The sequence below is a fragment of the Squalius cephalus genome (assembly GCF_949319135.1).
Source record: "Squalius cephalus genome assembly, chromosome: 15".
Lineage (NCBI taxonomy): Eukaryota > Metazoa > Chordata > Actinopteri > Cypriniformes > Leuciscidae > Squalius > Squalius cephalus.
The window spans coordinates 16218695-16232646 of NC_137136.1; the positions used below are offsets into that span (position 1 = coordinate 16218695).

Below are 13952 nucleotides of genomic sequence, written 5' to 3' on the forward strand. Positions count from 1 at the left end.
GCAAGCTTTGGGACATACTACTTCGTCATCTTTATCTAATTTAATTTCCTACCGTTTCGGAGAGAAATGTAGTAGCACGTTCATCTGCCAGTGGGTCTTTCATGGAGACTGTCCTCATGTGTTTGCAATTTGAATATAATAATGCATTTAAAAGTTGAACGGACGTCGCTCAAATGCCTCTGGGCGCAATTGGATAGACCTAAAACCAATCAGAGCGATCGTCATTGTGTAAAGCCCGCCTCAACGTTTCTGATTGGTGCCGCGATTTCTAGGCCATGGAAATGGGCTTGAATGAGCTCTTTGCCAGACTACTTCTCGAGCAAATCTGAATTTGCTGGAAGTTGTCTGGGTTTTCCCAGGCTACCTTAAATGGATAGTTCACCCAAAAATGAAAATTCTGTCATTATTTTACTCGCTCTCATGTCAACACAAATGAAGATCTTTTTAAAGAAATCTGAGAAATTTCTGTCCCTCCGTTGACATCTACGCAACTACCGCTTTGACGCTGCAAAAAGTTCATAAAGAGATTGTAAAACTAATCCATATTAATTGAGCAGTATAGTCCAAATTTTCTGAAGAGACTCGATCACTTTATATGATGAACAGATTGAATTTAGGCTTTTATTCACATATAAACATTCAACAACTCACACATCAGTTGTGATAAACGGAAGCTCAAGCATGTTCGCTTGACGTGCGAGAACCAATGAGGTTCATTCTCGTGTGTTACGCAGCAACCAATGAGGTTCATTCTCGTGTGTTACGCAGCACGTTTGATTGTTTGGTTTGGTTGAGCTTCTGTTTATGTTCGCTGATCAATGTTTAAATGTGAATAAAAGACTAAATTCAATCTGTTCATCACATAAAGCAATCAAGTCTCTTCAGAAAATTTGGACTAAACCGCTCAATTCTTGTGGATTAGTTTTTGCGATCTCTTCATGAACTTTTTGAGGTGTCAAAGTGGTAGTTGCGTAGCTGTCAATGAAGGGAATGAAATCTTTCAGATTTTATTAAAAAGATCTTCATTTGTGTTCCGAAGATGAACGAAAGTCTTACGGTTTTGGAACGACGTGAGGGTGAGTAATTAATGACAGAATGTTAATTTTTGGGTGAACTAACCCTTTAACTATTTTCACATTGCTTAAAATGCATGTATCCCTTTTCACTTTGTTCCCTTTATTTGTCTCTCACAGTGTGGAAGGTGGAATGTTGACCGATGGCCCCTTCACTGGTCCTGCTTTTGGCCCCTTCCCACAGCAGGAGGAAATGGAGCCCCGCCTCCTAGAGCTCGAGCAGGACCCGCCCAACTGGAGGGAACTTGCCCCCAGTGAGAACCTGAAAAAACTGAGCAAGAAGGAAATCAAAAGACAAGAAGTCATCAATGGTAATAAATGCAAGAACATTGAAAAAAATGATAAAAATGCCTTAATGTTTTGTTGGATCTGCTATGTAGCAAGGTGCAATGATGAAAATTTTTTTCTTTCTGTGTCTCTCAGAGCTGTTTGCGACAGAGCACGCTCATGTTCGTATGCTGAGCGTATTGCAAACTGTGTTTTCTCGACCACTGGAGAGGGAAGAGATTATGAGCGTAACTGAGCTGGCCACCATCTTCCCCAGCCTGGATGAGATCATAGAGATGCACTGTACGTAACTACCTCAAATGCATTAATACACTGAAATCTGCATGGTTATAAAATATTTTGATTGCCATTCAAGTCGTACATAAATAGTCACAACAGACTTGATATAGCTAAAATTCATTCTTTTTTTTTAGATGCTTTTTATGAGAACCTGAAAAAACTGCGCGAGGAAGATGATTACATTGTCAAAATCATAAGCACGCCACTTCTCAACAGGGTAAGTGGCTTAGAGTGTGCCAAACACTAGTTTTTCCTTGTTTTTTTAACACTGGGTCATTCAGAATTCATCTTGAATGCTTGAATGTATATTTGCTGTTATACAAGCAGACATGTCTTTATCTCTGTAGTTCAGCGGATCAGAAGGAGAATGGTTTCAGAAGCTTACCGCACGCTTCTGTAGCTACCAGTCCTGGGCTCTGGAGCTGATAAAGAGCAGACAGAAGAAGGACCCCCGTTTTAATCTTTTCATACTGGTACGTTTACACTTAAAACACTGTTGTCCTTGTTATTGCTAGTAGTCGACAGACACAAATGGATTGTCATGGGTAAAAGTGTTAACTTGACTTTTTCTGGAGACTTGGCATCTTGTAGTCATTAGCTACGTTTCCATCCACCTATTTTTAATGCACATTTTCATCATTCACATAAAAAAACACTGGATGGAAATGCCAAAATGCACATCAATTCTAAAAAATGCACATGTGCTCAATTGAGTCAGATAAACTTTTTATCCGATAAGAGGACATGCACATAAACTGCGATGGAAACACATTTACAGAATAAATTCCTCAATGTGCATAAAAAAAAAACATTATGACTTTGCAATGGGACAGCATAACTAGACTAACCAGCTGAACAATCTCATTGCACAGCATCTGAAATGTTGTTCTAGTCATTCTGAAATGCCTGCCCAAAGTCCCTCGTCAAAGTGATCCGGTATAATTACCTGCCAGAACTGTCTTACACGGCTGTGTTCCCAAACAGCAGGCATCCGCCTCCGAAAGCAAGATAACTTTATTGCGTTTCGTCTGTGCACTCTGAGGTCGCAAGTAATTTATTATATACGAAATGTTTAAATACAGTGGCTTCTCCTACTGCAGGAACTTCCATTTTTCTTAGTGATATTTAGCTGCAGTTTATCAGGAAGTGATCATTTTGTTCTCCTCTGCTCACTGGATGCAAACGGTGCTCGCATTAATCGCAAATGTTTTATGTGAAATTCCAATTTTGTGCATAAGTTAAATGTGCAACTTTGGATGGAAAAATGGGAAATTCTGTTTTATTCTATTCTATCTCAGAAAGTCTTTTGGGAAATGGAATCTTTTGTGTTTGTGTTGTAGGACGCAGAGAGTAAGCCACAGTGTCGGAGGCTACAGCTGAAGGATATCATTCCCATAGAGATGCAAAGACTAACCAAGTACCCTCTTCTGCTGGCCAATATTGCAAAGGACACAGGTGTGTGTTTCATTTCTATTCATACTTTATTTATAGTAAACCTTTTGTGCAAATAGTGCTGCCTCCAATATTGTAATGTCTTAAAATCTTGTCTTTTGGGATTTTTCTCAGCAATTGACAGTATATGCAATTAATTATCCTTAATTTGATTGCTTAATCAGCATATCTGATTATATAATTACTGTTAGACAACACTAACAATACTGCAATATATTAGACAAAAAAATGCAAAGTTTATAGCCAGTGTCAATTTCTTACAGTGGATGAAGCAGAAAAAGAGAACATTAACCAAGCTGCTGAATCCTGCCGCAAGGTCCTTAACCACGTCAATGAAGAAGTCAAACTCATGGAGAACCTGCTGGTTAGAACATTCAGTTCAAGTTCTTTTAAAAAAACAGGGTCTACTAAGACTGTGTGGTTTGGCATTGCCTGTAGCATTACTACATTCCAGCATGTTGTTATGTATGTATTTAGTGTGATATAAAATTGCTCATACTGTGATAAAAAATGTCAAGTCATATCGCCCACCCTATATGGATAGTTTAAGCTTGATTCATAATTTCTAATATGCATTTTCCACACCACCTCCCTCAACTCTTTTTCTCCTAAATTTCCACTCTTCTTTAAACTCAGATTTTGAAAGACTACCAGCGCCGACTAGACACCTCAGGATTGAAACCCAGTAATGACCTCTACAGTGAGTACAAGGTGAGAAATATCTTGACGTATGTATCAGTTCCGTTACTAATGAAGGCACTCTCAGACTGGTATGATATCCACTCTTTTCTCTATTCATCAGAACATTGATCTGACCAGCAGAAAGATGCTGTATGAAGGATCTCTGACATGGAGGGTGACCAAGGAGAAAGCGATCGGTAATCTTGCAGATTGACAAATTTGATGGTTTTCAGTGTCATCAGTCTGTAATCAAGAACCAGGCCTGTTACTCACTCTATTTTTTGTGTCTTTGCAGATGTGCACTGTGTGTTGCTGTCAGACCTGCTGGTCTTGCTTCAGAAGCAGGATGATAAGATGGTTTTGAAATGTCAGAGCAAAAGCAACATCGCTGCTCAAGAAGGCAAACTGATGCTGAGTCCAATCATCAAACTGGAGTCTGTTTTTCTCAGAGACGTGGCCACTGGTGAGTGAGCGTTTTTAATGAGTTTCAGTGAGTTAGCTTGTTGTTTTCTTTCTTTTTCTTTTTTTTTTGACCTAATTTTTATTATTGATTTTCAAGAAAATGTTTTATATAGTTGTTATGCCCTGCCTAGGGTAAAGGACGCAACATGAAAAGTAAAAAGACTTTAGATTGAAACAATAAAGATTTTTTTTAAATAATTGAATGCTTTAATGGCAATGAAAATGGATTTTAAATTTAGGAACCGACAAGGCCAAAATATCAAACAGAAAAGCTAAACAGTATTTCTCTCTAACTAAACCTAATTCAGAAAAAAAGAAAAGAAAATTAACTTACCTGACTCTTTAAGCATAAACAATAAATAAAAAACAAATAGCATCAGACTCCCTACTAATTATATATATACATATATATATAAATAATATCATCATATACACCTGGGATACTTACAAAGGCAAGCTAACAAATCAGAAAGAGCAATGCCAAAATCAAAGTTGATAAACTGTTGTTTCACATGTCAAATGTCTGAACTAGTCAATCACAAAGTATCTTTCAAGCAAACTCTCAAGCAATCACATGAAACACTCTCAAATCACTCAAAAACGTTAATACACTACAAATACAAGCTAATGTGATAGAGATTAAATCAAACACAGCAAGCGAGCAACAATGCTGACAAGAGAAGTGACAAGATTTTTTTATAGGACTGTAGGTGTCAGCTGACCATCAAGGTGTAGTAATAATGTGTCTGCAGGAATCAGCCTTCCTGGACAGAATACACACTAAACACTTCCCTCAAACAAAACATACAGTAAAGATAGACTTAGAGGGTTGTAACAAGACTATTATGGAAATACAGGGAAAATATAAAACAAATAAATAGAACAAGGGGTATACATTCTGTTTTTGTGCTAAGTATAGTTTTACATACACACTGTCATTTAATATTTTGTACATTATAGGACTCCATCCATTTCTCACCATATGTTAGTAATAGATCCTTTTTAAGCCTCAAAATACAAGGCAATTCTTCCAAGTTTGTTGTATTCTGAAGAACTTAAGTTTGATATGCAGTTACTTTCGTTCTTTCCATCAGACCCGAAGGCCCTCTACGTCATCTTCACCTGGGAGAGCGGAGCACAGATCTATGAACTAGTGGCTCAGACCGTAGGGGAGAGGAAAAAGTGAGTATGTGAACCATATAAAGCCACTTTTACATGAATGACTGACAAGCAGGTTATATGAAATTTTGCTTTTGATAAATTGAGATCCAAAGCATATAATTTGATCTGACACTCACAGTCTGTTTAATGCTCCAGTTGGACAGAGGCGATCAAAAATACGGTTGAAGAGTTGAAAAAGAAGGTTGGGAAACCGCTGGAAAGAAATAGAGGTGGCAGCACGCCCAGCAGCTCCATCGGACCTGCATATAACTCGTGAGTGTGTTTGCTGTTGTTGTTGTTGTTGGATGGGTTTTTTTTTTGGCAAATGGCAAGGCCCCATAAAAGAATACAAGCATCCTTTTAGATTGGCGTTCCACCACTAGCCTACTCTAAGCCAACTTCAGTCATCAAAGCTCTTTCCATTTCTCTTCTCCAGTTTTATTCCTCCTCTTAGCCCCACTGAGAATGGAGGAGACCTGTTGAAAAATCGCAGTATTGGTGAGATTTTTGGCTCTTGGAAACTTGGATATTAAGCCTATCCATGGTATTTTATTGTGACTGTGTGCTTTATTTCACCATAGGGCGATTTAAAGACACTCTTACTGATGAAAAGGGTAGAGAAACTGATCCTCCACTCATAGACTACCTAGCTGCCCATGGCTTTGACCTGCTCACCCACAGCCACACCCCTCCAGAGAAGTCCGCTAATGGTGCTTTGGACGAAGGTCAGCATTTGTGAAATTTTCTACAATTCTAACAGACTGCATTGCACCCCTACAATTTTATTCCATGCTTAATCTTCGTGCTTGTATACCTCTCGCAGTCATGTCTTTGAAGAGGCTATTGGTTGGGAGTATTAGCCTGTCAGATGATTCTCAGACTCTTGGGGAAAATGGAGGGATCGCACCTGAAAGCCAGGATGCAGATGGAGTTCATTCGTCAGGTACTGCACACATATTGCTTTAGGTTTTAAGCTGAAGAGGTTCAGCCTCACACTTAATCATCAAGTACAGCTGTGATCCCTCCTAACCAAACCTCATTCAGGTCTGTGATAAATCCTAGTAAAAAATGTTGCTGTATAAGATTATTATCATGTGTGTATAATGTTTATAAATTACAGTAATCTTATAGATGTATTTAAGTATATATACATAGACATACGCATATAATAAGGTCCCATTAGTTAACATTAGTTAATGCACTAACTAACAATGAGCAATAGATTTGTAACAGTATTTATTCATCTTAACTTTAATTAATACAAATACAACTGGTCATTGTTTGTTCATGTTAGCCCATGCCCATTGAATAATATTACAGACACAACTTTGATTTTAATAATGTATTCGTAAATGTTGAATTAAATGCTTTAGAAGTATGTATGTATGTATGTATGTATATGTATGTGTATATGTATGTGTATATATATATATATATATATATATATATATATATATATATATATATATACACACACACACACACACACACACACACACACACACACACACACACACACACACACACACACACACACACACACACACACACACACACACACACACACACACACACACACACATTTTGAAATTCCTGATGCCTTTTTTCCCCTCTCAGTGGAGGAATCCAGCACAGAAGGAAGAACTGAAGGAGAAGAGGGTGGGGGAGATGGAGGGAATAAAGGAGAAGGGGAAAGAGGGATCAGCGCTCCTCTTGTACTTTCTCAGGAACGCATGGAGGAGGTGCAGAGGAGACTGCAGGCTCTCGAGGAGCAACTGAAGAGACTGCAGGTGAGGAGGAATCAATTGCATTTGTGAAACCAAACGGTCAGTTCTTCAGTTCTTGAAGAGGAAGAGAGAAGTAATAGGGCTCCATCCGAGTGAGGGGAAGCTGAGAGAGGTGTTCTTACTAATATGTATCTCTGGTGTTCTGTTCGTTCCCAGGCTGTTGAGGAGGACCATTATAAGTTGCAAGAAGCTCTTGCTAAATATTCACTTCAGGGTGGCCATTTCAACTGAGAAACATCACAACTTGCTGTTACAAGGTACGACTACATACTAAATAAAATACTGTAATCTTTATTTTTATATAGTGCCATTCTGTTTTTTGTAAGTATAGCAACTCAGTCTCTATCATCTGTCCTTTTTGTCCTCAGATCACTGTATGTGCTGGACTTGAGACTTGCTTTTCGGGGATTCGCTGATTGACTAATGCTGCCTGAATGTTCCTGCTCTATCTCATCTCTCTTCTCAACTGTTCTTTCAGAAGATTGACAGCAGGCAGTTTCCATACCACTGAGAAATGAAATGAAGTGGGTGTTGAGAAATTATAGTGATCATTGTGCATGAATGAGTGTGTATGTGATTCTGTTGAGAGGTGTGAGAGAAAGTCTTTCCAAAAAATGCCAAAGAAATGTGCAACAACTAGAGAGATATCAGAGCGAAACGCTAAGTGTGCATGTGGAAGCATTATAACATGCACGCACACACAAAGATTAACCTGTTTAAGCATGTCAAAAGTAATTTAGTACCAAAAGACTATCTATATTCATAGAAAAGTATAGTGAATGCAGTCTGACACATATGAAGCCTACTGCTCAGACTGTAGTTCAATAAGGTTTTCAATAAGTTAAATCAAACAGATCATGTGCCCTTTCATATTTCTTTTTGCCATTTTTTTTAAGATAATGTTCACTCATCTTAATATTTATTACCATACACCAGTACATGCATTTTCAAAAATTACAGATATTGAAATGGATATATATATATATATATATATATATATATATATATATATATATATATATATAATTTTTTTTTTTTTTTTTTTTTTTTTAAATATGTTATTTTTTTCTTTTCTTTTCTTTTTTTTTTTTTGCAGAGTATTGTGTCTTTTGTAGCATGCATTGGCCAAACTGTTGTAAATGGAGTGTAAAAGCACAGAAAACCCGTATTTTTTTATTTTATTTTTTTTCACACCAGAAGTCCTGTTATTGCTCTATGAATGAGTAAAGAAATGCTAAGTAGGAGAGATCAATACATGGATGAGGAAGGGAAGTAGAGAGGATGTTTGGGGATGCTTGGCTTGCTTTAAGTTAAGTCTAACCCCTCTGCAGTAAAACCAGGCAAGTTCTAATGTTGAGAGATGGAAGATTTGACGTGGCAAAGGTTCGATGTTGAGAGATGTCATCAGGGTTAGCGGAAATATGCGTATATTACGTAGAAGTTTGAATGTAACTAATGCATACAGACCAGCTTGTAGGTACATCCACACTTCGATGTCGTTATAACATATGAAGCATGCACAATATATAACATTCTCTGACCAGGGTGTTGCCAATAGTACTGTGATAATTCTACACAGGACTGATGATAATCATCACACATTGCCAATTTTGTGAGCCTCTATGCAAATTCATGTGGTGTGGCTGTAACAGTCAGGCTTCAGTAATTTCGTTTATTTCATGTTCTTACATGTTGGATGCAATTATTTCATGTTCTTACATGTTGGATGCAATGAATATATAGTACTTGTTTGCAAAAAAATATCATTTTTTTCTGGAATAACTTTATTTCATTCTTAACTATATAAGCAGGACCAAAGAGATGATAGCGGAAACAAAGTTTAGATATGAAAACATCTTAGTTTTGCATAGGGAGGTCAGCTGTAAATTGGAATGAATTACTGAGTTGAAAGGGGGATCTAATTTCTGCTGGATCAACCCACAAAATGGTGAAGTGAATGGATTGGCTTGTAAGTGTGATGGCTCAGACTCCTGTTTAAGACAGATGGAATTATAAGTCAGAACTGAATTGCTGTATCAATTATAGAGCAGTATCCTGGATTTCATTATCAGTCCATGTTTTTTAGCTTTAGGGACCAGCTTGTTCTCTCCTGCTCTCCTTATCTTACTAGGAAATCAGGCCACAGAGGCACTTGCAGGGGCTTAAAAGTGTTATATCTCAGAGTTCGGAGACAGGGAACACAAACAGTAGGTTTTCACACCAGTACTGGAATTATTTTCATCTATTCATGATGCTACTGCAACAGGTTTTTCTGCCCCCAACTGTCAACTGTACTGTCAAATTATTATTTTACCTTATATGTTACATAGTGTGATTTATATTCACGTTTAAGTTGTAATTGTGTTGTTTATTTTGATAAATGGTAAGGCCTTGTTTCCTTTTCCCTCTTTTTCCTCAGCTGTTTACCTTCAGAACAGTCAAAAGACATACTGTAGGACAAAGTGGATTACCAGAAGTCTTGCTTACTGGCCAGTGTTGTTTCTAGTACACATCAATCATAACTTTTTCTTTCTTTTTTTTTCCTTTTAGAAGTAGCAAATGATAATACTTAATACTTAAAGTTTGGTAATGAAACTAGTGAGATCGGTTCTATCCACTTGACTTTCCTACAGTCCTTTTACACAAATTTTTTCTTTCGCGATTGCTTGAATGTTCATTCATTCTCTTTGATTCTGTTGTTTTGATTTTCTTTGAAAACTATGTAATTACAGTACTATGCATTGCCTGTTATAAATAAGGGACTGAGAGAGAGAGACATAAAGTACACCCTTGACCATACTAACTATAAAAGGCTTCACTGAATTTCACTTTTATGACAAGAACCATATGTGGAATGTACCACAATTTAAACTCAAGTCATTTTCAGACTGAACCTTTGATATCCCTATTAACTCTTTATAATGCGTAAGACTGGGTTTTGGGTGCGGTCATTTCTCTCTCATCCCTTAAACTTTTCATGTGTATCTGTCACATATACGTATACATAGTGATATATATGTATGTTTACATCTATTTATAGGGTGCCTTGTGCAAATTGGGTTGGTTGACATGCAATCTCTTCATTTAGCGATTTTTAGTTTTAAATGCAAACCCCTTGTTCTTTAAAATGGCTGAGTGCTCAGTACTGAGTGCTCTTTGTTAGGTCTTTTAAACCCTCTGAGTCTATGACTGTCTTTTATGTAATTGTGTACAGGAGTCCACTTGATACAGGCATTCCATTGCTGTCTGTCTATATAATTGATTATGCAAGGACTATTCTGTGTATTTGGGCTTTGATTTTATATGTAAGTTACTTAAGAACAATGTAGGTACGTTTGTTTTTTTTTATTATAATTTTCTTCTTTTTTTTTTTTAAATAAATGATCAAAAAATACAAGCTTTTATTGTCTTCAATTTCAGAAGCATTCGCTTGATATAAACAGATTACCCCATTATCCAAAAAAGAGAATTATATATATGCAAGTGTAATACATATTTGTGTGTGTCTGTGTGTATGTGTGTATACCACAAACTGAAATAGAAGAATGGGTGGGTGTAGATGAAACAGGAAAAGCAGACAAACACTCAAACAGTACATTTACTTGCGAGCAGCAGTAGGTTTCTTCAGTTTGTCCGGTTTATTGGAGAAAATGGAGTTCAGACTGGTCATTTTTTTGTGTTTCTGGGAAGGTGGGTGTTTAACATACATCTAATGTGTTTATGTAGTGTTGATTTTAATGTGGAATGTTAATATTTGTTGAACATTCAATTATAACTAACTGGTTTTAAAGTAATCTGAGCTCTATTTGAGCACAAAAAAAAATTAAATCTAAATTTAGTTTTTAGAAAGCATACCATTTCAAATTGATTATTAAACTTTTTATCTTCTACAAAAGAACAAAGTGCACCATTTGCATCTGCACGTCTGCGTTCTGCTTCAGTGAAGCTGATTTCCTCTCAGAGCAGCTGTTACAATTTGTATCTTAGTGCTAGCAGTGTTTTTTTTCTTTTCTTTTTTTTTCAGTGTGACTTTCGATTTTAAAGATCTAATTTAATTTTACACTGTAATGTGTATCTTTTGACTGTATGAATTTAAGTCTTGTCTATAAAGCATTTTGTGGTTGGGAAGTGTACGGTTTAGTTAATAGATTTAAGCATACTGATATCATGTGGACTGAAGTGAATGCCCATTGGGGGAGTAAAGCTGTAGCCCATATTAAGCTGCTTTGATATAAGAGGTTTTTAATCACTTTATGACCGTATCTTAAAGAAATCCCCACTGTGCAACAAGTCACTGACTGTTTTAAACACTGCTTTGTTCTGGTGTCTTCCATCCTTAATAAGGCCATATAATTTTTAACTACTGTTATGTGTCTTTTTGGTTTATTGTTGTCCTTTGCATAAGCTGTTGCCAAAGCTAAAGTAGAAGAAGAAGAGCTGAAACTGGAGGCGGATCAGCCGTATCTGCGTGTGGCCGTCGACCATGAAGCTACAGTCCGCTGCTGCTACCGTTGGAAAGAGAACCCCAACATCACCTGGATCTTGAATGATCCACCCATCAATGGCACCATAGTGCCCAGATTAGTAAATCAGTCTGAGAATGTGACACCCGAACCAATGAAGGAAAAGAATGGAGTCAAATGCCATTCGCTGGTTTTCAAGAGCATCCAACTCAATTATACCGGGCTTTACCAGTGTAAATTGAATCATGGTTCACTTCACGCCTTTAGCCATGGTACCTTCCTTCTAGTGTACAGTGAGTCAGATCATAGTTATCTCAATATTATTTCTTGTAATTATCACAGAAACCATTTCAGCTAATAACACTACTGTTGAAAAGTTTGGTATCTGTAAGATGTTTTCAATGTTTTTGAAAGAAGTCTCAGGCTTACCAAGATCCCATAATTATTAACTATAGTAAAAAAAAAAAAAGTTAGATTGGGAAATATTATAATTTAAAATAGCTGTTTTCTAATTAAATATACACAACTGTTCAAAAGTTTGGGATCGGTAAGATTTTTAGTCTCTTATGCTCAGCAAGGCTGCATTTATTTGATCCAAAATACAGTAAAACCGTAATATTGTGAAATTATTGCAATTTAAAATAACTGTTTAATAATATATTTAAAAACATAATTTATTCCAGTGATGAAAAGTTGAATTTTCAGCATCATTACTCGAGTCTTAAGTGTCACATGATCTTTCAGAAATCGATCTAATATGATGATCTGGTGCTTTATTATTATCAATGTTGTGCTTCTTAATATTTTTGTGGAAACGGTGATACATTTTTTTCAGCATTCTTTTCAGGGAGGTTCAAAATAACTTTTATTTGAACTAGAATTGTTCTGTAACAATGTAAAAGTCAATTTTGATTAATTTAATGCATCCTTGCTGAACAAAAGTACTAATATCTTAAAAAATGTACTGCTCTCAAATTTTGAACAATAGTGAATAATATGTACTGTACTGAAGATTATGCATGTAATGTAATATTGCACATAATTTGTTGTAGGCCCACTATTTATTATTCATTATATAAATATGATGTGAAAGTCATAAACTTAACAATGCAAGCACTCAAGCTCTCTTAAGAGGCTGCATTGTGCAATAATCCCCACAAATCATTTAATTGGCTGAGTTAGGCAAATACAAATAGCCCATTCAAAGACATAAACCCAAATTCTACTCATTCATGCTAAGTTTATGTTACTTAACTCTCCTTACACAGGCAAGATTTATTGTCAGATGAAGTAAACGTGTCAGCTCCTTTTTTTTTTCCAGTTGAATTTTTCCCTGAAATCTTCTCAGCACAATAGTCCATGGTCAGGTTGATCTACTTGCAATGAAGTGCTCTTGTCAATCCTTAAAAACAAAAACAAAAGGAATTCTTTTTTATTAGAACCTTTGCAGAAGACCTTGAACCTCAGTGAGAGTGTGAAGAACAGCATCATTACAGCAGAAGGGGTGTTGCTGCTGCTGTGTGTCTTGATCCCTGGCACTATGCTGCTCTGTAAGGTCAGATATGCAGATTTAATGTTGATTCAACATATTAAATGTGTTCCATACACCATATGAAAACACATCTGCACCACACACAACAGTAAACAATCAAATAAAGTGATTCCATGAAGATTAAAGGTGTGTAACTTTTTTTCTCTAGTCAAAGACGTTGAATGAACTGAACAAGAAGAAAGTACGGGAGGAGGAGAATATCTATGAGGTATGTCCATTTCCATTTTCTTTTTCTTATTACTAACACGCTGCATATTTATGAAAGAGACCTTCACATATCCATCCATAGGGTCTAAACCTGGATGACTGCAACTCAGCTTACCATCAAATTCAGCGCTCCAATAATCAGCAAGGCCCATATCAGGATGTGGCCACCTGTGCAGAAGACATTCAGTTGGAGAAGCCGTAGCTGGATCTGAAGAAACAGGGAAAGGGACCATTTGAAACATGATAGATGAAAGTGTGAACTCTGTGTATTATTTGTGATAAATTGCTTAATTGGTCATTTCAGCATTTCATGAGCCTGCTGTCACTGTCTTTGCATCGTCTAATAGTTTGAAGATAAGCTTGCAGTGGTAAATCAAACATATCTGCTAATGATTTTAATAAATTGTATAAAACATTTGTGTTGCTTTGTGTGGATATTGATGTATGTCTCATTTTAAGGGTGGCCTAATGAAGATTAATGTAATAATAATATAAAAGTAAATAATACATTATTATTAAAAAATAACGAATCCACTAGATACTCAAA

General features: G+C 36.5%; 2 protein-coding genes across 2 annotated transcripts in view; both read left to right on the forward strand.

Moving 5' to 3' along the window:
• The window catches only part of arhgef1 (Rho guanine nucleotide exchange factor (GEF) 1), a 43883-nt gene extending 35956 nt beyond the window's left edge, over window positions 1-7927 (forward strand). Inside the window, exons 16-32 of the mRNA XM_079894577.1 lie at window positions 1194-1384; window positions 1497-1643; window positions 1775-1857; window positions 1988-2113; window positions 2981-3095; window positions 3356-3456; window positions 3729-3803; window positions 3895-3970; window positions 4069-4236; window positions 5330-5417; window positions 5553-5669; window positions 5833-5894; window positions 5978-6121; window positions 6220-6339; window positions 7014-7186; window positions 7340-7440; window positions 7552-7927. Coding sequence (XP_079750703.1) covers window positions 1194-1384; window positions 1497-1643; window positions 1775-1857; window positions 1988-2113; window positions 2981-3095; window positions 3356-3456; window positions 3729-3803; window positions 3895-3970; window positions 4069-4236; window positions 5330-5417; window positions 5553-5669; window positions 5833-5894; window positions 5978-6121; window positions 6220-6339; window positions 7014-7186; window positions 7340-7414 — 1861 coding nt within the window. The 3' untranslated portion in view covers window positions 7415-7440; window positions 7552-7927. The remainder of the gene's footprint in view (window positions 1-1193; window positions 1385-1496; window positions 1644-1774; window positions 1858-1987; window positions 2114-2980; window positions 3096-3355; window positions 3457-3728; window positions 3804-3894; window positions 3971-4068; window positions 4237-5329; window positions 5418-5552; window positions 5670-5832; window positions 5895-5977; window positions 6122-6219; window positions 6340-7013; window positions 7187-7339; window positions 7441-7551) is intronic.
• Window positions 7928-10738: 2811 nt separating this feature from the next.
• On the forward strand, window positions 10739-13822 carry cd79a (CD79a molecule, immunoglobulin-associated alpha). Its single transcript, XM_079894613.1, has 5 exons — window positions 10739-10873; window positions 11589-11939; window positions 13086-13201; window positions 13347-13406; window positions 13488-13822. The coding sequence occupies exons 1-5, from the start codon at window positions 10834-10836 to the stop codon at window positions 13605-13607; spliced, it is 687 nt and encodes a 228-aa protein (XP_079750739.1). The 5' UTR covers window positions 10739-10833; the 3' UTR covers window positions 13608-13822.
• Window positions 13823-13952: the final 130 nt, after the last annotated feature.

Excerpts from the sequence above, each read along its gene's own strand:
- cd79a (XM_079894613.1), top strand. The coding sequence starts at position 10,834 with ATGGAGTTCAGACTGGTCATTTTTTTGTGTTTCTGGGAAG. Across the intron at positions 11,940-13,085 it reads TACCTTCCTTCTAGTGTACA|AACCTTTGCAGAAGACCTTG; the intron begins GTGAGTCAGATC and ends CTTTTTTATTAG. Across the intron at positions 13,407-13,487 it reads AGGAGGAGAATATCTATGAG|GGTCTAAACCTGGATGACTG; the intron begins GTATGTCCATTT and ends ATCCATCCATAG.